This window comes from Prunus mume, linkage group LG1, assembly GCF_029339155.1.
Source record: "Prunus mume cultivar Tortuosa linkage group LG1, ASM2933915v1, whole genome shotgun sequence".
Lineage (NCBI taxonomy): Eukaryota > Viridiplantae > Streptophyta > Magnoliopsida > Rosales > Rosaceae > Prunus > Prunus mume.
The window spans coordinates 19,455,235-19,478,369 of record NC_142698.1 but is presented as its reverse complement, the minus strand read 5'-3'; the positions used below and the strand labels follow the sequence as shown (position 1 = coordinate 19,478,369).

Here is a 23,135-nt window from a genome sequence, read left to right as displayed (position 1 = left end):
TGCTCCTCCAATGGCCGTTATTTTCTTCAAAAGCCCAGAGAGCCCAAAGCCCATTATCTTCTACCTCATGCTACTCTCTCTCCAAGCCTCAACACTGACAAGCAGCGAGAAAATATAAGCAACTGAAGCAAACTTTCACTCTCACCGGCTCCTAAAACCCTAACCAACTGAAGCAAACTTTCTTCATTCACAACCGGATCCTTCATTCGGATCTACCCGCCCGTTTCCAATGGGGACTCCAACAGAGTCTCTCCTCACCATCGCCGGGTCAGTCTCCACCCCATCGACCAGGAAACGGGTTCGCATCTTCCGAGACGAAATTTCTTCCATTCTCAACAACTCAGGTTAGTCGTGAGCTTAGTTATCGGTTCCAATTTTACGTTAATTCCATTTTCATTTCTGAATAAATTACCAAATTGAATTTATCTACATTCGTACGTGCCAGCATGCATACCTAAGTTTTAAGAAATGTCAATGTAAATGTGAATGTATTGTGTGTGCCCATAATGCAAAAAGATAACATGAACATATTACATATTGAATTTAGTGAGTTGAAATTTGAAGGAATTTTTTTTTGCTGAACTGTTAAAGGTGATGTAATATTCTTTAATTATTAGTACAAAGAGTAAGTTCATTGATTTTACCTTTCTGGTTCTATAAATTGTTTCTTATGAAATTTACAGTGTCGCTGCACATGTGTCTTTGCCTTATAGTATTTTCTAAGAAACAGATGTGTCAAACTAACAGAGCTGATGAATTTTATAGAGCAATAAGGACGGAATCATGCATTATCTGATTATTTTGTTATAAATAACGAAGAGGAAGGATTACGTATTACGCTTGCTTCCCGGAAATGCTATATGGAACTAATACTTTTTATGTCAATTATATCTTTGAGAAACACAAAGTTTCGTTTGCTTTTTGTGTGAATATTTATGCACTTAACATTTAAAACTAATGGGCCTTAGATAATTCAATACCATGATTAGATTGAGCTTACTGAGTTTATTACATAATATTTTTCAGTTTTGATATGGGCGGATCATCTGCACCTGCTCTTGTTCTTAAATTACTTGTCATTTTGAATTCTGCAGAAATAGGTACAGAGCCTGCATTGCTGTTGGTAGATATAATATTCAAAACATTGTACATTTATGATGATCGTGGGTCAAGGAAAGCTGTTGATGACATCATTACAAAAGGTTTACAAGAGGTTGCTTTCATGAAAAGTTTTGCAGCAGCCCTTGTTCAGGTCATGGAAAGACAAGTGAGGGTGCAATCACATGTTGGCTGCTACAGACTTCTCCAGTGGTCATGTCTCCTTTTCAGTAAGAGTAATTTTGCTAGAGTCTCGAAGAATGCATTGTGTAAAGTTGCCACAGTGCAGGCATCATTAATTCATATTGTTATGCAAAGATCTTTCCGTGAGCGAAGGGCTTGCAAGAAGACATTTTGTCACTTATTTTCTCAGGTTTAGACCGTTGAACCTTCTCTAATGAGTATCATTTGCATACCTTTACTTTACATTCTTATTTTCTGATAGCATTTCATATTTCTTGTTTCCTTTATAGTCACCGGACATTTACAAAATGTATATAGAGGAACTTAAAGATGCACGTATCCCATACAAAGATAGTCCTGAGTTAATATGGTTGTTGATGGAGTTCTCAAGTACCTCAAGCAAATTATCTTCTTTGTTTGAGCAATGCAAGGTGAGAGATTATTTTTTTCATGATCATGTCTGAAAGGGGATATTTATTCTGTTAAATTTTTTTTTCAAATTGATTTCATGTAGTTTTATGTGCCAAAGTTTTTAACTGATCCTTTGCTTTTCACAGCCAATATTTCTGGATATATATCTTAAGGCAATTTTAAATGCAAAGGAAAAGCCAGCAAAGGGTCTTAGTGAAGCTTTTCATCCACTTTTTAGACATATGTTACATGAAGATTTCCAAAACATTGTGCTTCCATCTGCTGTTAAAATGCTGAAACGTAACCCAGAGATTGTACTGGAATCTGTTGGGATTCTCTTGAATTCAGTCAACCTTGATTTAAGTAAGTATGCAATCGAAATTCTTTCAGTGGCATTGCCACAGGCTCGGCATGCAGATGAAGGCAGAAGGGTTGGGGCGCTGGCAATTATACGATGTTTGAGCCAAAAGTCTAGTAATCCAGATGCTTTAGAAGCAATGTTCAATGCTGTCAAATCTGTAATTGGAGGTTTGTTCTTGATTATTTTATTATTTTGGGAGTTTTGAAAAGAATGGTATGGAAAGGAAATTAGTAATGAAGAGCGAATCGAATGAGAAAGGAAGGGAACAAAATCCTGTTTTAATGATTTTATCATTGTATCCCTATTAGTTTCTTCTTTTTCTTCTGTAGGTGTATGGGTAAGGAATGAATTTTATTAAATTTACTAAAAGTTTATTTCCCTTTCCTCATTCCTCTCTCTCTCTCTCTCTCTCTCTCATTCAATTTATTTTAACATCCAAATAAGGGAAGCCCAGTCCCCACTTTGAAGTGGTTCCCAATATTCTTCATTCTGGTTTTCTGCAGCCTGCAGGATGATGCATTTTCAGAGTCTTTAGTAAAGGGTGTTTTTAAAGTCTGGTTTTGGTAGTTTTAAACTCAAGGTTTCAATTTGAACAGGGTCAGAGGGAAGACTTACATTTCCTTACCAGAGAATTGGCATGATCAATGCACTGCAAGAAATGTGTAATACTCCAGACGGGAAACATCTCAACAGCCAGTCACAAACCTTATGCAGTTTCCTTTTATCGTGTTACAAGGATGAGGGTAACATGTGAACTTGTGGTCTTATATATTTGTCCTTTTACATTATTTTATTGAACACTTTCTCCAATTTTTGTATGAGTACTCAAATCTGTTAATTTTATCCTTGTGGATTTAAATTTTTGCTTAGCTTTGTGATGGAGTATTTCAATTTTTTTTTTAATGTTTCTTCCTTGTTTATTTATATTTCTATCCGATGTTCTAATTTCCAGGAAATGAGGAGGTGAAGCTTGCAATTTTGTCCGCTCTGGGTTTGTGGGCTGCAAGATCTGCTGATGCCATTCAATCGGATGTAGTTTTGTTTTTCTCATCTGGTCTGAAGGAGAAGGAAGCTCTAAGAAGAGGGCATCTTCGTTGTCTACGAGCCATATGCAAAAATACAGATGCTGTTTTCCGGGTTAGCTGGTTGATTAAATTTTACTTTGGCTGTGGTTTGGTTCACTTGTTCTTGACCAGGCTACTTCTTTCATCTCTTTGCTTGATATTTTAATTTTTTTACTTCAGATATCATCCTTACTGGAAGCTCTCATCCAACTTGTCAAAACTGGTTTTACGAAAGCAGCTCAGCGTTTGGATGGTATATATGCCTTGCTATTAGTTGTGAAGATTGCGGCTGTTGACATCAAAGCAGGTATGGCTATTATGTTGACATTTTATTTATCATGTGGTGTTTTTACTACTAATTTAAAATTTATTTGTTGTTTATTTCAACACAATGCCTCTTTCATCCCTTTTCCTTTATTTCTTTCTGTTTACTCTCAGAGGAGACTGTTGTGAAGGACAAGATCTGGTCTTTGATATCTCAAAATGAGCCTTCACTTGTACCAATATCCATGGTAGTTATTCAAGGGCTCGCTGATTTTTAGAATATATATATATATATATATTAAATAAAAACTTTTATCATGTATTCCCTGACAAAAGATATGTATTGCACTACAGGCTTCAAAATTGTTGACTGAAGATTGCATGGCATGTGTTGATCTTCTTGAAGTGATGCTGGTGGAACATCTGCAGAGGTTATTATTAATTCACAAAATATGACTATCAATGGTTTCCTAGGTTGAGAATTTGTTATGGTGTTTATTTGACACTTTTTCTGTTAAACTTTCAGGGTACTGGACTCCTTTTCACTCAGATTACTGTCACAGGTAAAAATTCAAGAAGTGCTACTTTGTTTTCGCAGGAAAGAATTTTGTTTTGTTAGTAACTAGTTATCAGTATGTTGCAGTTGATTATCTTTTTCATATGCCACCCATGTTGGGAAGTTCGAAGAATGACTTATGACGCTACCAGAAGGATAGTTCCTGCTGCTCCACAATTAACTGAATATCTTTTAGTTGAATTCACGAATTTCATGTCTCTAGTTGCAGAGAAACTTCATATTTCAAATTCAAGGTACATCTCATTTCTTCTAGACACCACTTTCCCTTTTAATTTCTCCCCATTGAGGTTCTTGGATCTTGAGCATTCTTTTAAGTAAAAAGACACATGCACCTGCATTTGAAGGGGAGGGTCAATTTGTTCTTCTTAAGTTTCTTTAGTTTTAGGTAATGTTGATAGTTGCCCCTTTCAGTTGTATATGCATCTAACTAATAACATTATGAAATATAAATGCTTGTGGTGGTTTAAGTATATTAGTTTGTACATATAAAGTACCCAACCATATCGGCATATAGTTTCTCACATCCTCTTTGATCTGGTGGCTGGGATTTAATTTTTCTTATTTATATAGTGAAACAGATAATTCATTGGACACTCAAGTTCCATTCTTTCCGTCGGTTGAGGTTTCAGTAAAGGCTTTAGTTGTGATATCATCAGCAGCTCTACCTGCAGCTCCAAGGGCATCAATGCGAGTTTTATTCTGCGCACATCATCCGTACATTGTTGGAACTGCAAAGAGAGATGCAGTTTGGAGGGTAAATCTTTTTCTTCCATGCCAGCCTCATAATCTTTTACACACATATGGTAACTGCGTCCGTATAAGTTAAGTGAGGAGTTGGGTAAGCTTCCTAAGGGTCTTGCCCTTTTTTTTTTGACGGCAAGTCATGACAATTATGCTTGCTCTCCATCTTTTACAGGTGAAAGATGTATGTTCATAAAGAGTTGTGTGCCTTCCTATGTGCTAATTTTAAGCTGTTGTGGCACAATTAAATCACAATGGCATTTTTATCTTATTGGATTGGTTCCTTTTGTTTTCAGAGGGTGCAAAAATGTTTGCATACATGTGGTTTTGACGTCATCAGCAACATTTTGGCTGATGTGGAGAATTTGTGCAAGGTAAACCAACTAGTTCTTCTGGAGTTTTTTTGTTCATTTTCATGGATGGGTTTAATCATCTTTCGTTACGAATCATAAAATAAGATCAATTTGCTGCTTGAATGCATCCTGCCTCAGCATCTGTAATTGATGGTCTGATACAATGTGAAAAAGGTACCTAGGGAAGGTGAAAATGAAGTTCGGCTTTAGTGTTTGGTGATCTACTTCTTGATATGCTTGATAAAAACACCGTAAAAACTGCAGTCAAGCTTGTATGCTTTACAAATATAAGCTACAGATGCATGAACTTAAACTATTTGCTAAAATATTATGTGTTTTGTTGGTACATGGTAATACCATCCGTATAGAGGCGTAGAGAGATCAGTAGACTGCTAAAGAAGTATTTTTATCTTTAAAAGGATTGATGCGAGGTTGCCAACCATTATAACAGTCTTAGGAACTGTATCTTTTTTTGTTAAATTGAAACCCATGTGTTTATATCTGAACCCAAAATGTTTTTTAAATTGCAATTGTCAGTTAAGAGGAACTAGTTTGGGATTTGGACATGGTCCTGATGGAAACAAAGCCTGTAAAATTGTCTTACAGAGAGATATTTAGGTCCAGCAAGTAGTCCATTGCCTGCCTTCCTTTACTCCCAAAGGTCAGATTCTTCCTTTCGGACCAAGCTACCCAACCCCAAAAGTCACATACTGCACCTATACAAGCTAGGAATAGGTTAGTTGAGGTTGTGTTTACTTAAATAGGACTATCATCCCTCAATTTGGTGGTCTGATTTGTAGAATTTCCTGTGTTAAACTTTTCTTCAATACAGATTAGTTTTGTCTAGGTAACTGAGTAAGTTTAGATAAGTATTCTATTAATTCAAGGCATCTTGAAGTAGTGTTTTTGCTTTGAATTTTGTGACTAAATCCTTAGTGGTTATCATGTGCAGACCCTACTTGGACCAATGTGGTTGTGCAGCTCTAATTCATTTGAACAGCAAGCAGCAATTTCCTCCTTATCCACTTTGATGTCCATTGCACCTGGAGAAACCTATGCGGAGTTTGAAAAGGTCATTTGCTTATGTATATCTCAGTTTCGATGGATGTTTATTTATTTAGGCCGCTGAGATCACATTAATGAATGCTTACTGGAACTCATTCTCTGTGGCAGCACTTGAAAAGTCTTCCGTACCGTTATTCACATGATACACTTTCAGAAAATGATGTTCAGGTAAGTTCTTTGGGGTTTAGGATATATTAGTTTTGTAATTTGTTTAGGATCTATGGAGATTTAAATTTTCCTGATAACTGTGGTCCGTTTACGTTTTTTAAGTTGTTTAGGATATATTAGTTTACTAAATGTTTTTCTTTTGTTCTGTAACTTGTTTAAAAAAAATTTCCACTTATGTTGTTTCAGATTTTTCATACTCCTGAAGGCTTGCTTTCCAGTGAGCAAGGTGTCTACATTGCAGAGTCTGTTGCTGCTAAGAACATGAAACAAGCGAAGGGCCGTTTTCGGATGTATGAGGATGCCACGGTACCAATCAGTTTCTCTTTTATTCATTTTGGACCAATTGTTTTAGAAGCTTAATCTTCAATTATTTTGGCTGTTGCATTTGTTTTTGTTCCCAGGACCATGGTGGTTCTAATCATTCTGCAAAAGTAGAGCCAGCCAATGGTTCTACAGGTAAAAGGGAAACTGGGAAGTCTGCAAAGAAACCTGGTGCGTTATTGTTGCATCTGTTTTTCCACTGGAAATTTATTTTTGTTTTTAACTTTATGAATTTATTAGTAGCATTACAATAATTTTGATTGGCTAGATAAAGGAAGGACTGCAAAAGAGGAGGCACGTGAGTTACAACTTAGGGAGGAGTCATCCATACGTGAGAAGGTCCAAGAAATACAGAAAAATCTATCTTCCATACTTAAAGCACTTGGGGAAATGGCCATTGCTAATCCTATTTTCGCTCACAGTCAGCTTCCTTCCCTGGTATGTTCTAGGAGCCTGAACTTGTGGAATGTTTTTTATTTGTCCTTAACTAGTTGATTAAGATATATGTTCTCAATATCTTTTTGCCATTTTTGAATTGTTGTCTTTCTCCAGCTTGTTATCTCTTCCTTCCATTTTTTATAGATGGATTTTGATTTTGCTTTTTTCAGAATATTTAAATTTACGTTTACTATCCAGAATGAAGACTTTTTACCATATTTTTTCTTCCTATAAGGTTTCTATGATGATGTTTGCTGTTAAATGTTCCCGAAGTAATTAGATGTGCATCACTATAAAACTTCTTTTTCAGTGACACATTCAAAAGCAAGTTTGCTTTGAGTGTTGTTACTTGTATTGCATATAATTTCTGCACGTGATAAAGAAGGGGATAAATTTTCTACCAAAATGAAAGTATTTAGTTATAGTCAGTCTTAGGGGGAAGTACTTCAGTTACCATCTTCCATAGTATAGAATTGGGCTTGCTGATTTGCTGCCATTCCTGTGGTATATGATCTCCAGCGCTTCCTTGATGTTGACCGAACAAAAGAATTTAATAATGTTATTTTTGATGATTGACTTTCTGCTTTGCTGCTATTAATTCACTGCCTCTATCCCTTTATTTCATTGGCTTTTTGTTACGAACTTTGTTCAGACCAAATTTTCTGATAATGTGTAAGATCTGATGTAATGGCTTAATTGTTAACCTTTCATCCAATGTCAGGTTAACTATGTTGATCCATTGCTAAGGTCACCAATAGTCAGTGATGTGGCATTTGAAACTGTGGTGAAATTTGCTAGATGCACTGCTCCACCTCTCTGTAATTGGGCCCTTGACATTGCTACAGCTTTGCGCTTAGTTGTGACTGAAGAAGTTCGTCTTGTGGGTGATATGATTCCATCAGTTGGTGAAGCGGAAGCCAATGAAAAACCATATTTGAGTCTATTTGAGCGAATAATTAATGGCCTTTCTGTATCTTGTAAATCTGGACCGCTTCCTGTAGATTCTTTTACCTTCGTCTTCCCTGTAAGTTCTCCTGCTTTCCCATATTACGGATTCAGCTGAATGGTGCTTCTCTTAGACTAATCTTTTCTTTTATATGGTTATGTTATTAGATAATGGAGCGAATTCTGTTATGCTCTAAGAAGACAGGACTTCACGATGATGTGCTTCGGATTCTTTATTTGCACATGGACCCCCTATTACCCCTTCCGAGGCTTCGAATGATTTCAGTTACTGGATTTTCCTTGGGCACAAATTCACATGAATTTTCCACTAATTTTAATTTATTATTATTTGTTGCCTTTCATTTATTTACTTTGTCTTTTCACAGGTTCTTTATCATGTTCTCGGTGTTGTTCCTGCTTATCAAGCTTCTGTTGGACCTGCGTTGAATGAGTTGTGTTTGGGTCTGCGACCAGATGAAGTGGCGCCAGTATGCTATTTCTATTTCTAGTTCAATTGTTTCATTGATGTGCTTTCATAGTACTCATCCTTCATGAATATGTCTTTCTTCAGGCTCTATATGGGGTTTATGCGAAAGATGTTCATGTTAGAATGGCCTGCCTAAGTGCTGTCAAATGTATTCCTGCTGTTGCCAGTCGTTCTCTTCCTCAGAACGTTGAGGTTGCTACAAGCATTTGGGTTGCTTTACATGACCCTGAAAAGGTTTGGTGCACCAATTATTTTTGTAGAGTGTATCCATCTTTGACCGATGGATAAGGTCCCATTTGATGGCTGAAGTTTTGTGTGCAAATGCATGGCTAAATGATATAGCCTTGGAATGGGACCTTAATTTTGACCTTTGAAATGCCTTTGTTGCATGAATTTTGGAGATTTAGCTGTAGTTAAGTTTACAGTTGCAAAATTTTCTCCATCCTCCTTGGCCTCATTTTTCTTATATAGACAGCTCATTTACTTTGTTTTCTCTGTGCTTTTGATTCAGTCAGTTGCAGAAGCAGCAGAGGATTTATGGGATCGCTATGGGTATGACTTTGGGACTGACTATTCAGGCCTTTTCAAAGCACTTTCCCATATCAATTATAATGTCCGTTTTGCTGCTGCGGAGGCATTAGCTGCTGCTTTGGATGAATGTCCAGATACTATACAGGTTTGTCTGATATTGAACCGTCAACTTACATTGACTTGCATTTTTGTTATGCCCATCTCAAAAGTGTATTGTTATTATTATTCAGGAATCTCTTTCTACTTTATTTTCTCTGTATATCCGTGATGCTGGTTTGACTGAGGACAATGTTGATGCTGGTTGGCTGGGCCGACAAGGTGTAGCCTTGGCATTACATTCTTCTGCTGATGTACTCAGAACGAAAGACCTTCCTGTTGTTATGACATTTCTGATTTCAAGAGCACTGGTAAAGTTTACATCGTTGTTCTTTCCGAAGCATGAGCTATGCATTCAATTGGAAAGAGATATTCTTTTCTTCAGTTTCATCCTTGTCAGAAAAGGAGTAGTAGTTGATTTTAACCACTTTGTGAATGCTGCTCAATATGCAGGCCGATCCTAATGCTGATGTTAGGGGAAGAATGATTACTGCTGGTATTATGATTATTGATAAGCATGGCAGGGATAACGTTTCCTTGCTATTTCCCATCTTTGAGAACTACTTAAACAAAAAGGTTATTCTCCTTTTCTAAATAGAGATGGTGTTGGCAGAACTTTTGGGGCTTTGATTTCGTTTCATGTCTGTTTTGGTGGTAAATGCTGGAACTGCTGTTCCCATGCCAAGCTATTGTAGGAACTTCATAATTTATCTGACATAACTTGTGAATTTTCGTAGGCATCGGATGAAGAGAAATATGATTTGGTTCGTGAGGGAGTTGTTATTTTCACCGGAGCATTGGCAAAACACTTGGCAAAGGTGCTGTATTTACTGTTTATTTCTTTCTTTTCCCCTCTGGAATTTAGTTTAGCTTATATCTGTACTCTGGAACAGGATGATCCAAAAGTTCATACTGTTGTAGAGAAGTTGTTGGATGTGTTAAACACTCCATCAGAAGCTGTTCAACGGGCGGTTTCAGCATGCCTATCTCCATTAATGCAATCAAAGCAAGTATGAATTAAAGTCTTAACACTTTCCCTCCTTTGCTTTTATTTCAGTAATTGTTTATGCAAGCCTTGGACACATTTGAATACACAGACAATTATATAGATAAGTATATTGTTATTAGACTAAATGCCCATGGAACTGCATTTCTTGCCCATGCTTTTTTGTGTTGTCAAGCAGTCCATGAAAATACTATTAAAAAAAAGGGACCCTGTTAAGTAAAACCGGATTTACCTTTAAATGAGAGTGGTTATCCTGTTAAATCAAATTTGTTTTCCCATCCAGAAATTGATTTATGACATTGTTTATGTTGACAGATACTGTATTGACGTTAAGATGAAAGCTAATTTTATTCTTTTTCCTGTACAAGGATGATGGACCAGCTCTTGTCTCAAGGCTTTTGGATAAACTGATGAAGAGTGACAAATATGGGGAACGTCGAGGAGCTGCTTTTGGGCTTGCTGGGGTGGTCAAGGGATTCGGTATTTCTTGTTTGAAGAAGTATGGGATTGTAACTCTACTACAAGAAGGTCTTGTAGATAGGTTGGTTTCTAACCCTGGTTCAATAAGTTTGACTGGTATTTATGTATATGTTGTAGAAACTTATGTTTTGTGATATTTAGATAGTGTTATTGCTAAACATAGTATTCCAAGAAATACTAGCGAATTTAATATCTTTATATAAAAAAAGAAGAAATATAGGTCAGGTACACTAATTAGTCATTGAATGAATGATACATATTCTGTATTGGTGGTTTGGTCTGAATGGATTAACTTCAAATTTCAAGAGTAAAGATCGCGAGGTAGTTGCAAGTGATAAGGCTCAATCCCTCTAAACTTCTGTTTCTTCTGCATTTTATTGTTGTTTTCTTTATTAAAAAAAAAAAATATTTCCTTTGTGTAAATGCTAGTCAAGCCTTTCATCTTTGTATATCGTTTGAATCACAGGAGTTCTGCAAAATGTCGTGAAGGAGCTTTGCTTGGATTTGAGTGCCTTTGTGAATCACTTGGACGACTATTTGAACCGTAAGTGAACAGTTATGTACAAAGAAGTGATTGTCCATATGGGCTTTATTATTCTTCTGAACTCTCTCTCTCTCTCTCTCTCTCTCTCTCTTCCCAATCATCTTTTTGATGCAGGTATGTAATTCAGATGTTGCCACTACTGTTGGTTTCGTTCTCTGATCAAGTTGTTGCAGTTCGTGAAGGTGCTGAGTGTGCAGCTCGTGCAATGATGTCTCAACTTAGTGCTCAAGGAGTTAAACTGGTCCTCCCATCTCTTTTAAAGGTATTTTATATCAGTCCCCCTCACCTGAGGGACAAAAATTAAGGGACAGTGAGTGCCACTTTCATGACATCCATTGGATTGATCCAGCAGCAGACTTTTAAAGTCTTATTAACCCAGTTTACAGCCCGTATTCCTTACTAACCCGAAACCTCAACAGCCTCCATTCTACCATCTCCTACAGTGGAACAGTACAAACATCTCTCTCCTCTATCTTCATTCTTCTCTTGCTGTCTCTCTACCTCTCTCTCTTTCCACACAGATTTATCCTTTGAGAATCAAACATGTGAAGGATGAATGTGTGTGGAAAGAGCGAGACGTAGAGAGACAGCAAGACAGAGAAATGAAGATGGAGCAGAGAGATGTTTGTACTGTTCCACCGTACAAGATGGTAGAACGGAGGCTGTTCATCTCTCCAGGTTAGTAAGGAATACGGTTGTAAAATGGGTTACTAAGATTCATTGTCTGTGCCGCTGGATCAATCCAACGGATGCCATGAAAGTGGCGCTCATTGTCTCCCAGCTGAGTGGGACTTGTATTTTATATCTTATTTATCTATTTCTTTGAACTTGTTCGAAAAGAAAAGGGCTTAATTGTCAAGTTTTTGTAATTTTAATTTCTGAAGTATGTTGGAGGTAAGTGCTCCCTTTTTGTCAGAAATTTCTTATGCATCAAATTTGTGTGTGGGAATTATGCAAGTACTAAAGTGTTATTGTCTTATTATCTTAAAGCACATCACGTAGGCATCAAACTTTTCCTGTCTTAATGCGCATATCTTTCCTTCGAGGTCATGTCATTTGTTTAGTCCTCTTTGTATTCTATATGTATGAGTGTCCAGAGCTATTGTGCTGCTGTTACCTAGAGTGGCTGTGTAATGATGTTTACTGGTGTATTTTGCTGCTGATCTTGTTATTAGATGTTGTCTGTAGGATGTGAAGTCAGTGAACACCTTGTCCTCTGTTTTGTTGTACAATTTAATTTCTATCAATATAATTTAATTTCTATAATCATGGCCAGTTATTAAGTGATGAATTTACTGTATGAATTACATTATTTGATAGGGTCTTGAAGATAAAGCTTGGCGAACAAAGCAAAGTAGTGTCCAACTGCTTGGGGCTATGGCCTATTGTGCTCCTCAACAGCTGTCTCAGTGTCTCCCTAAGATTGTACCAAAACTGACCGAGGTTTGTCTTTATATGGACATGAGTATCTGTGGCACTTATAGAATATGCATAGTTTTGTGCTTAATTCTTTACCTTTTCTTGTTCTTGCAGGTTTTAACAGATACACATCCTAAAGTCCAGTCAGCGGGACAAACTGCACTTCAACAGGTTTTTAGATTGTGCAATGAAGTTACCTATGTTTCTCCTATAGTCATTGTTAATTTTTCTTTTTCTTTTTTGGTGGTACTCCCTCTTAGGTTGGGAGTGTAATAAAGAATCCTGAAATAGCTTCCTTGGTCCCAACTCTTCTACTGGGTCTGACGGATCCAAATGACCATACAAAGTACTCTCTTGATATTCTCTTACAAGTAAGGATTTGCAAACTGAACTCTACTACTTTCTAATAAGTTTGTTTCCCTCTTTTATTAATTTGAATGCTCATGAATTCTTTGCAGACAACTTTTATTAATACAATTGATGCTCCTTCACTGGCACTGTTGGTGCCGATAGTTCATAGAGGGCTGCGGGAAAGGAGTGCAGAGACTAAAAAGAAAGCAGCACAAATAGTTGGCAATATGTGTTCGTTAGTTACGGAACCTAAGGATATGATTCCATATATTGGGTTGCTTCTTCCTGAAGTGAAAAAGGTAAGCAGCACAAATAGTTGGCAATATGTGTTTGTTAGTTACGGACCTAAGGACATGATTCCATATATTGGGTTGCTTCTTCCTGAAGTGAAAAAGGTACCCTTTTGTAAGAGCGGTAATTTGACTCTTCTGTTTAACTATTTTCTAAATATTTGTGCCCCCAAAACTAGGTTCTTGTGGATCCAATTCCAGAAGTTCGGTCAGTTGCAGCAAGGGCCCTTGGATCCCTTATACGGGGAATGGGTGAAGATCATTTCCCAGATCTTGTTCCATGGCTGTTTGATACACTTAAATCTGATAATAGTAATGTTGAACGCTCTGGAGCTGCTCAAGGGTTGAGTGAGGTCAGTATTACTGTATAAAATAAAAAATTATGGATCTATTTTATCTTAGTATGGTTAAGCTTCTATTCTAGATTAAATTTATTTGTTAATTTTGAAAGAAAATGTAATTGCATGCACGAAAAGAAGGGGACAATGTCAACCGAAAATATGTAGATCAGAAATGTGCTACCATTTGATTGTACCTTTTTGTACTTGGAAAATAAGTTGGCTCTTTTCCATTGCTTAATTCCCAGTAAGTTTTTTTTATCGCGCTTTCATTGATAATAGTAATGATAATATTTCAATAAATTATGCTGTGATAGTTGATGTGTAGAATTATTTGCCTTTTTTTAAGGTGATTGAATTGATATGTGATGAATTATAATGTGATAACCTTCTTCGATCAAATATTTTATCCACAGGATGCTTTTCTGATGGCATGATGTAATTATTTTCTACCCCTTTTACTTTATAAGTATTTAGCGGAAATATCCTTATTGAAATTATAATGTGATAACTTTTCTGATGGCATGATTTAAGTATTTAGCAGAAATATCCTTATTGAAATTGATATCAAAGAAATTGGTCAAGGAAAGAGTATTCTTGTACTTTATTTTATAGGATGGAAAACATGTTATCCACAATGCCAATGTGATAGGCATTTGACAGTGATGCTTCTTTATGCAGACATATATTTAGTTTAACCTTGTACCTGTTATACTTATTCCTTTAGTGTTTCACGATAAGTGTTTCCTTTTTGCATGGACTACGCTGTTATGGAATCTGTGGATGTCTTTATTTTTCTTAATATTGCCTTGGTTTGCTAAGAGACAATTGATGCCAATCCAGGTATTAGCTGCACTCGGGACTGAGTACTTTGAGCATGTACTTCCTGATGTTATCCGGAACTGTTCTCACCAAAAAGCATCTGTCCGTGACGGATATTTAACATTATTTAAGGTGAGGACAGTATGTTAAAATCAAGTTAACCACCACTGCAAGTATTTTTTTTCCGGCTCTGTTAATGGTTGCCTTCGTTTGGGAATTGATATGTAGTATCTACCGAGGTCATTGGGAGTCCAATTCCAGAATTATCTACAGCAGGTGCTGCCTTCTATTTTAGATGGTAAGTAAAGATCCTTCTCTGGAGTTTGGTTGGCTGTAAAATTATATGGTATCATGTTACTACAGTACTTTGGTGCCCCATTTAAACTTAATGCGCGCTTATACTCTTACAGGTCTTGCCGATGAAAATGAGTCTGTACGTGAGGCAGCACTAGGTGCAGGGCATGTCCTGGTTGAGCATTATGCGACAACGTAAGCACTTTTCAACCAGTGTGATAACTCTCTAGTTGAATTTGTTGTGTCTTGGATTTTGGTTCTAGTCTAGAGAATTTATTGCATAACAATTTTATTTTGGTCCGTTGGAGGCCCATTGGACCTATGTGCTATAAAACTGGGATGGTAGGCCTCGATCATGCCATAAACCCCTAATCCTGGTGAAGGTGGAATTCAATCTGTGGTCCTTGGACAATCAATTAAAGCTACTCAGCATCTTAATAACCTGAAGGCAACCAAAAATCAACTTTTGTTAGGAAATACAATTTGTTCTCATTAATTCTCTGAAATGTTTTGCAACTTGGAATATCTTGGCGTTTTGGGAATTATTGGATTATGAGTGATCATTCATATTGTTCATTCTGGGGCTGCCCTACTCATAAAGCATATATAATGTTGTCATAATGGTTTTCATCTGATGGGTTCCATTTTATTTTTGCTGTTTTTATTTTATTTTCAGGTCTTTACCTTTGCTCCTTCCTGCTGTTGAGGATGGTATTTTTAATGATAGTTGGCGGATTCGACAAAGCTCTGTGGAGTTATTGGGTGATCTCTTATTTAAGGTATTTCATCTCAACCTCTTCCTGTTTCCTTCTCTTGGAGTTTCTAAGTCTTTGGTTTCTGAGATAATCTTTATTAATCCAGGTTGCTGGGACTTCTGGAAAAGCTTTACTTGAGGGTGGCAGTGATGATGAAGGTGCTAGTACTGAGGCACACGGGCGGGCTATAATTGAGGTTCTGGGAAGGGAAAAGCGTGATGAAGTTCTTGCTGCGTTATATATGGTTCGAACTGATGTCAGCTTATCTGTTCGTCAGGTAGTGAAGTACTTTGTTTGGCACAAATTCAATCTTTCGTTTTATTTTCGGGACATATCTAACTTGTAATCAAAATTCACCGTCCTTTTTTCAGGCTGCGTTGCATGTATGGAAAACTATTGTGGCAAATACTCCAAAGACTCTAAAGGAAATAATGCCAGTTTTAATGAATACTCTGATTGCCTCTCTTGCATCATCGTCCTCTGAAAGGCGGCAGGTTGCTGGACGATCACTGGGTGAGCTTGTTAGGAAACTTGGTGAAAGAGTGCTTCCTTTGATCATCCCAATTTTATCCCAAGGGCTGAAGGACTCTGACACCAGCAGAAGACAAGTGAGCACTCTGTTTATCTTTTGCTTGTTATGATGTTGCAACTGTGATGTGTCAGGTTAAGCATCCACCTCATCTTGACTGAGTATTCTCTTACTATCATTTAGTCTCGTAGCTAAAATGGGGTTTGTTTTGGAATGGTGCCTTGGTGTTGTCTAAACACTTAAAACTAGTGTATCATTTGGGTTGTTGCTTAACCAGTGCACATACTGTGGTTTGAATACATTAGTTGAGTGCCTTATTATGACCTTGTTAAAAAGATATAACCTGTTTGATAACTATGCTAGCTAACACATTTCTATGTTCTTACGATTCACAGGGTGTATGCATTGGTTTGAGTGAAGTAATGGCAAGTGCTGGTAAAAATCAGTTGTTGAGTTTCATGGATGAGCTCATCCCTACAATTCGAACTGCTCTTTCTGATAGGTTTTTATTCTCTTTTATGATGTTTCTGATTTTACAAGTGTTTGTCTTGAGTTCTTTTCCTTTTTGCAAAATGTTACCTTACTGTTTATTTGTCAACAACAGCATGCCCGAGGTTCGTGAGTCTGCTGGCTTAGCATTCAGCACTCTCTACAAGGTTCTGTTTCTAGTTTTTTGTTTAATTTGAATATTCGTTTCTAAGATGGTCATATATGTTTTAATTCTGAAGTCACAATGTAGAGTGCTGGACTGCAAGCAATCGATGAAATTGTTCCCACTCTTTTGCGTGCATTGGAGGATGATCAAACTTCTGATACTGCTCTTGATGGCCTTAAACAAATCTTAAGGTGAAATACCACTTCAATTTAATGTCTCTCACTCCCTCTCTTACACCTTGTTTTGTGTATGCTTTTCTTTTTTTGTTGGGCTAAGTTGCGGCATTTTCTATTTCAGTGTGAGGATTACTGCTGTTTTGCCCCACATCTTACCCAAGCTGGTCCACCTTCCACTTACGTATGTATTTCGTTCTCAAAATTACTGTGTATTAAATGTCTTATAACAAAGTTCCCCTTGGGTGCTACTTGTTTACTGAAATCGTTTATATATCCAGTGCGTTTAATGCACATGCTCTTGGAGCTGTAGCTGAGGTTGCTGGACCTGGCCTTAACTCTCATCTTGGCACTGTTATTCCTGCTCTACTTTCTGCAATGGGTGCTGATGAAAAGGTATGCTGTTGCAATTTGCAATCTTCTTGCATATGTAAGAACATAACTTTTTCTGATTTTTGCCCCCACGGTTTCGGTTAGTAGGTTGAACACGTCTTACTGGCTTGTACACGATTATTTAATATGTGACACTGACTGGCTGGATGTTGTTGAAATATAATCAGGCTGAATTTGAAATATTGTTGCTTTGGAAATTTTAGGAAGTTCAAACTTTGGCCAGGGAGGCTGCTGAAACAGTGGTCTTAGTCATAGATGAGGAAGGTGTTGAATCTCTTATATCTGAACTTGTTAGAGCTGTCAGTGATAGTCAGGTAATAATCACTAACAAGGTATCATCCTGTTTATCTCCCTCCCTCCCTCCCTCGCTCTTCTCACTCGATATTTTACTCATGTTTTCAGGCCTCAATTAGAAGAAGTTCTTCATATCTTATAGGCTATTTCTTCAAAAACAGTAAATTATATTTGGTTGATGAAGCTCCAAACATGATATCTACCTTGATTGTCTTGCTCAGTGACTCAGATTCAGCTACTGTGGCGGTATGTGCTACAAGTATTTCATGTTCTGTTATTGACTCCAAGTATGTAACATTGTCTGTTATCTTCTAATCAACAGATTTCTTGGGAAGCTTTGTCAAGGGTTGTAAGTTCTGTTCCCAAGGAGGTACTTCCTTCATATATTAAATTAGTACGAGATGCTGTATCTACTTCCAGGGATAAAGAGCGCAGGAAGAAGAAGGTGGGCAAATAGTTTAGATTGTGAATCATAGCAAATTCGTTAGTTCAAAATAAGTTCTATATGTTGTCTATTCTAAATGTTTTCTAGTGAATGGTCCATTAAATCCTAATAGTTATGTTTGTGATCTTTCAGGGAGGACCAATTCTCATACCTGGATTTTGTTTACCAAAAGCACTTCAACCATTGCTTCCAATATTTCTACAGGTATAGTAACTCTTCTTTGCCTTGATCTTAAATGGAAATCAATTAGTCTTGTTGTATGTTCAATTTTTTTAGTTAACATGCAATATTACGTCATTATAGCTAGCTAGTTGTGGTTTTAAAATGCACCCATTCCTTAACCTTATGATTCAATTGTAGAAAGAAAAAATCTTGGTACTGACTCATTCATGGGCTTTGGTCCTTTGTTGTTTCAGTAGTTGACGGACTTCTCGTCCATTGTGCTCGTAGTGTGCTCTATTATTCTAATAAAGTGGGGTTTCTTATCTATTCCAGAACAAAATTTTACTATTCGAACTTGTAGTAGAAAATAATGGTTGAATATAATGTTTTCTCTTTATTTATTTTTATCCTTGTGATCTGGGGAAGATTTGTTTACTTGGATGACTTTTTGGATTTCTGGAAGTTTACTTGGATGACTTTTTGGATTGCCGGAAGTGCTTCCTTGTGGATTTCTATGGAATTTTGGGTTGACCCAGATACTTGGTTATGTGAAGTTTTAGTTGCATATGATTTCTTTACATGCTTGCCTGTAGGGTAAGAATATTATTTTGTTACTTTTATGATAGGATAGATTTCTAGATGTTGATATGGTTCATTACTTTGTCCTCATTGCTTTTTGGGCATTAGATTTTAAACTGTACCTGTACTGCACCTTTAGGGCTTAATAAGTGGATCTGCTGAACTGAGAGAGCAAGCGGCACTGGGTCTTGGTGAACTGATTGAGGTGACTAGTGAACAGGCACTGAAAGAATTTGTCATCCCAATAACAGGGTACGTATGATTAAAGTATGGTAGAGGAATGTTCGCTAAATTTGAGATATCTAATTTTGACCTCATCAATGTCATTGTATAAAGTACTGCCCTTAGTTTTTTACTTGACACTTGGAATTGGATTGATGTCTTCATTAATGGAATGGTTTTGTTGCTTATGACTGAAAGTCACGTAGAGGCTTTAATAATACCTGCTTTTCTTTACAATACTTTTTTTTGGTCTTTTTTTTGGGTCTAATCATTGTGCTCCTCAGTGATGAAACGCATTGTATTTTTGCTCTGTATGAAAAAAACTTGAGTCATACCAGATGAAATGGTCTGTGGGAGGCAAACTCTTGAAAATACTCATGTTCTTTATTGTATTACAAAATTCACAGTTTGCAGATTCAATTTCTGTCCAAAATAAAATGACTCTTTAGCTTTTGTTTGTTATCATATGTTTTATCTATTTTTTCAGTTCTTATATCATTGTTTGACTTTCATGACTCTAGGCCACTTTTGTACTGTAACTGAACTTTGTATATCTTACTTTTCCATAAGACCCCAGTTTCTCATGCTTGTGCATTGTTTTTCAAAATCTGACTGGCTATTATTGGATTGCAACTGCAGGCCTCTTATCCGGATAATAGGTGATCGGTTCCCTTGGCAGGTGAAGAGTGCTATTTTATCTACTTTGGCAATCATGATAAGAAAGGGTGGGATGGCGTTGAAACCTTTTCTTCCTCAGCTTCAAACAACATTTGTAAAGTGTCTACAGGATAACACAAGGTTGGCTTAAAGTACAATCATCTAGTAATGTTTTTCCCATGTATGCTTTTTGGCTCACAGGTCCTCACATTTGGAATTATTATGTCCTTTAAAATGGTGCTATAATCATAACTATCCTCTTGGCACCTTTTTTACTGCCACGTAAACATTATTCACCCTGTATATATATCTATAAACATAAATAAGAAAAAAAAATGAAGGGTAGAAAATGAAAAGAAAGTAATTTGGGGGAAGAGGTTACTGACGTGGGGTTTAAGAAGAAAACAGTGTCTATTTTCAAGGAAATGTGGGTATTTTAGTTTTCTATTTTTTAAACTTATCCAATTTAAAAGATTATATTAATTTACTATATTATCCTCATATAATAATTTTTTTTTACAATTTCATTAACTAAGGGCATTTTTGGTATTTTGAATGTCTCACCTTTAAGACCTTTACATATATAGATTTAAAATATGATTGGGGTATGGTGTGTGCTGCAAATATGGTCCACATAGGTATCACTTCCTATACAAATTAGTGCTTTCAGGTCGGGAGAAAGAATCAGATTTACATTTAATTGCTTCTTGTGTATTTTCTTATATTAGCATTAGTGGCGCACAAGTAGTCCAGCTTGTTTCCTCCATATATCCTCCTTATTAGATGCTTTTCAAGCGCAGAATTGTTCGTTCAAGTGCTGCCCTTGCACTTGGGAAGCTTAGTGCTCTCAGTACCCGGGTTGACCCTTTAGTTGGAGACCTCCTATCGAGTTTGCAGGTGATTGTTAGTTAGGATCTTTGATGCACTTAAATTTCAAATTTTGATTTTACAATTGTTCTTGATTTCACTGTTCAGGCTTCGGATAGTGGGGTTCGGGAGGCAAGCTTGTCTGCTTTAGAAGGTGTCCTGAAGCATGCTGGGAAGAGCTTGAGCAGTGCTGTTAGAACTCGTGTCTACTTGCACCTTAAGGATTTGATTCGTAATGATGATGACCAGGTTCGCATATCTGCGGCAAGCATTTTGGGTATCACATCCCAGGTATGTCATCGGTAATATAGGAACTTCTCCAATATCTATATCTTACCATCTGTTGTTAATTTTGTGCATGAGCAATTAAGGTTTCTAGATGTATTTAGCTGTCGCTTAATCATGATGTTCAAGATTCTGTATTGTTGATATACGGTTGTAGACAATGTTCGTACTGTTGATATTGACTGGGCAACTAAAGTATGTATGCAGAGCACATATGAAGATTGGAGAAGATATCTGTAAAATTGGGTGTAACAATAAAAGAAATTTGGAGATTTCATTTGGAAGTTTGATATTTGTTGATTGATGCAATAATATATCTGTCGGGATACTAGAGTAATTAGTTGAGAGGAGTGGGATGCATGATTTTGTTGAATAAAAATAATGGACGAATGTGGCAAGTAAGAAACAGCTTAAATAATGATCAATATCAAAGGGATATATATGTCCGTTGCCAATCTTTTTATGATCTTTCATCGGCCATTGTGTTCTGCGAAAAAGATACAAAAGTAATAGAGTACTGACGAGATGCACTAGAATTCTTTCATATTGGATATATGGAAACCATTTTCTATTTGCTTACATGCAAACTGCAATCAACAATACCATCAAAATCATCATGAGATCTGTCACATTCATTTAAATTGATTCTATGTAACTCTTATTGTTCTCTGGCTTTCCAATATATTATTGGCTTCTTAGTGGTTTTCTTTTATTATTGACCAGACTTTTCTCTGATTATTTGCAGTACGTAGAAGATGATCAACTGTCTGAGCTGCTTCAGGAACTCTCAAATTTGCCGTTGTCTCTTAGCTGGTCTGCTAGGCATGGCTCCATACTCACAATTTCATCTATGCTCAGGCACAACCCATCCGTTATTTGTACGTCTCCAGAGTTTCCGTCTATTCTGGACCAGCTTAAAAGTGCCTTGACTGATGAGAAGGTACTTAGTCCTGATAGTAAGCATTTTTATATATATTTTTTATTATGCTTTGCAAACTAGTGACACTCCTTCAAACAGTTCCCTCTTCGTGAAACTTCAACCAAGGCATTTGGGAGACTTCTGATTCATAAGTTCCGAAGTGATCCATCTAATAGCTCAGTTCATTCGGATATTATATCATCCTTAGTGTCAGCTTTGCACGATGATTCTAGTGAAGTTAGAAGAAAGGCATTATCTGCTATAAAAGCAGGTTCTAAGGTTTGTGCTTGGGGATTTTGGAATTGCATGCTGAAATTATGGACTTCAACTGTGCAAATCCTTAAGGATTTTATGCTTGGTGTTTGCATTACAGGAAAATTCCTCGGCTATTTTGGCTCATATGAATATTATTGGACCCGCACTTGCTGAATGCTTGAAAGATGGAAGCACTCCTGTGAGACTTGCAGCGGAAAGATGTGCTCTGCATGCTTTCCAATTGACAAAGGGTATTTTTTTCAAGCTCTCTTACAGTTTTACTGCAATAGTTCAAATGAAAAATTTCCAATGATTCAGTTGTCGGACCAAAAAATGCAGCTGTTACAGTTTCTGTTACATATTTTCCAGGTCCTGAAAATGTTCAAGCTGCACAAAAATTCATCACAGGCTTGGATGCTAGACGAATATCAAAGATCCCTGAAAACAGGTATACTACGGTACATATATATAAAAGAAAATACACTGGTTTTCCAAAATGTGCATTGTGGTTTTGATAATTTGATTTTGTTTTTAAATATTTTGTAATTGCTGGTATTTTCAACTGCTTGTTGCTTCTGGGAATATGCAGTGATGATAGCGACAGTGAGGACTTGGCAAGTGGCTGAAAATGTATGTTGTTTGACGAGCCGCGAATATCTCATTTATCAAAAGTGGAGGTATAGAAAATCCATACGTTTGGGATGCCAGCAGAAGGTTTTATGGAACATTTTTATCAAAGAATTGCCGATATACAAATCATAGAGGCCTCCATACCCAATTTTTCTCACCTGGGTATTATAAGTTGAATATAATTGTTGATTGGATATCATATATATATATATATATATATATATATCAAAGGATCATGTATAGAACAAGAGCGCATGTTGGCTTTTGCCATTTTTGTAAGCTACATCAAATATTTCATATAATGTTTCATCTTATCACAGAGCTATTCCCAAGTATAATATGCCATTAGCGTAGCTTTGGAATCTCACTTGTTTGATTATCCGAGTAAAAAAAGAAAATGATTTACCAATGTTTTAAGGTTGAAATATCATTTCATTTCCTGGCCGCAGACTCAACCCCCATACCAACTTCCGTGGCTTCACTTTCACAAAACCCCACATACATTAGAATTTGAACATGCATGTCTGTATGTATGTACGTATGTTTAATAATGACAGTTAAGAGTCGCGCATTGGTTTATCTTCTCTGATCAACTTTGCACCTTGTTTGTTTGTTCCACACCAAGCCTTACTTGGGTGACAAACCAAAGCCTCCTTTGGCTGTTCCAC

At 36.7% G+C, this 23,135-nt stretch overlaps 1 protein-coding gene across 4 annotated transcripts; it reads left to right on the top strand.

The window, feature by feature from the left end:
- The first annotated feature begins 94 nt into the window (after positions 1–94).
- Positions 95–22,805, top strand: ILA (putative protein kinase regulator ILITHYIA). Of its 4 annotated transcripts, none has more exons than XM_089044180.1 (59): positions 97–344; positions 1,095–1,471; positions 1,572–1,712; positions 1,839–2,220; positions 2,650–2,796; positions 3,006–3,190; positions 3,298–3,424; positions 3,556–3,629; positions 3,736–3,812; positions 3,908–3,944; positions 4,025–4,191; positions 4,529–4,712; positions 4,996–5,073; positions 6,005–6,124; positions 6,226–6,285; positions 6,472–6,591; positions 6,687–6,777; positions 6,881–7,044; positions 7,766–8,068; positions 8,158–8,274; positions 8,376–8,477; positions 8,561–8,710; positions 8,988–9,152; positions 9,238–9,414; positions 9,557–9,679; positions 9,841–9,921; positions 9,997–10,113; positions 10,478–10,650; positions 11,056–11,133; positions 11,248–11,395; positions 12,454–12,576; positions 12,667–12,723; positions 12,813–12,923; positions 13,011–13,298; positions 13,373–13,546; positions 14,375–14,485; positions 14,582–14,651; positions 14,764–14,842; positions 15,324–15,426; positions 15,509–15,679; positions 15,774–16,010; positions 16,327–16,433; positions 16,536–16,587; positions 16,671–16,777; positions 16,884–16,943; positions 17,041–17,155; positions 17,356–17,466; positions 17,555–17,692; positions 17,769–17,891; positions 18,024–18,095; positions 18,772–18,884; positions 19,494–19,652; positions 20,312–20,408; positions 20,487–20,669; positions 21,409–21,603; positions 21,682–21,861; positions 21,956–22,088; positions 22,207–22,285; positions 22,427–22,805. In XM_089044180.1, the coding sequence occupies exons 1-59, from the start codon at positions 230–232 to the stop codon at positions 22,461–22,463; spliced, it is 7,965 nt and encodes a 2,654-aa protein (XP_088900306.1). In that variant the 5' UTR covers positions 97–229; the 3' UTR covers positions 22,464–22,805. The 4 variants fall into 4 exon arrangements, with proteins under 4 accessions (XP_088900307.1, XP_088900306.1, XP_088900305.1 ...); XM_089044179.1 differs by having other exon boundaries at positions 6,875–7,044; XM_008220145.3 differs by having other exon boundaries at positions 98–344; positions 6,875–7,044; positions 13,011–13,202.
- The last annotated feature ends 330 nt before the right edge of the window (positions 22,806–23,135 follow it).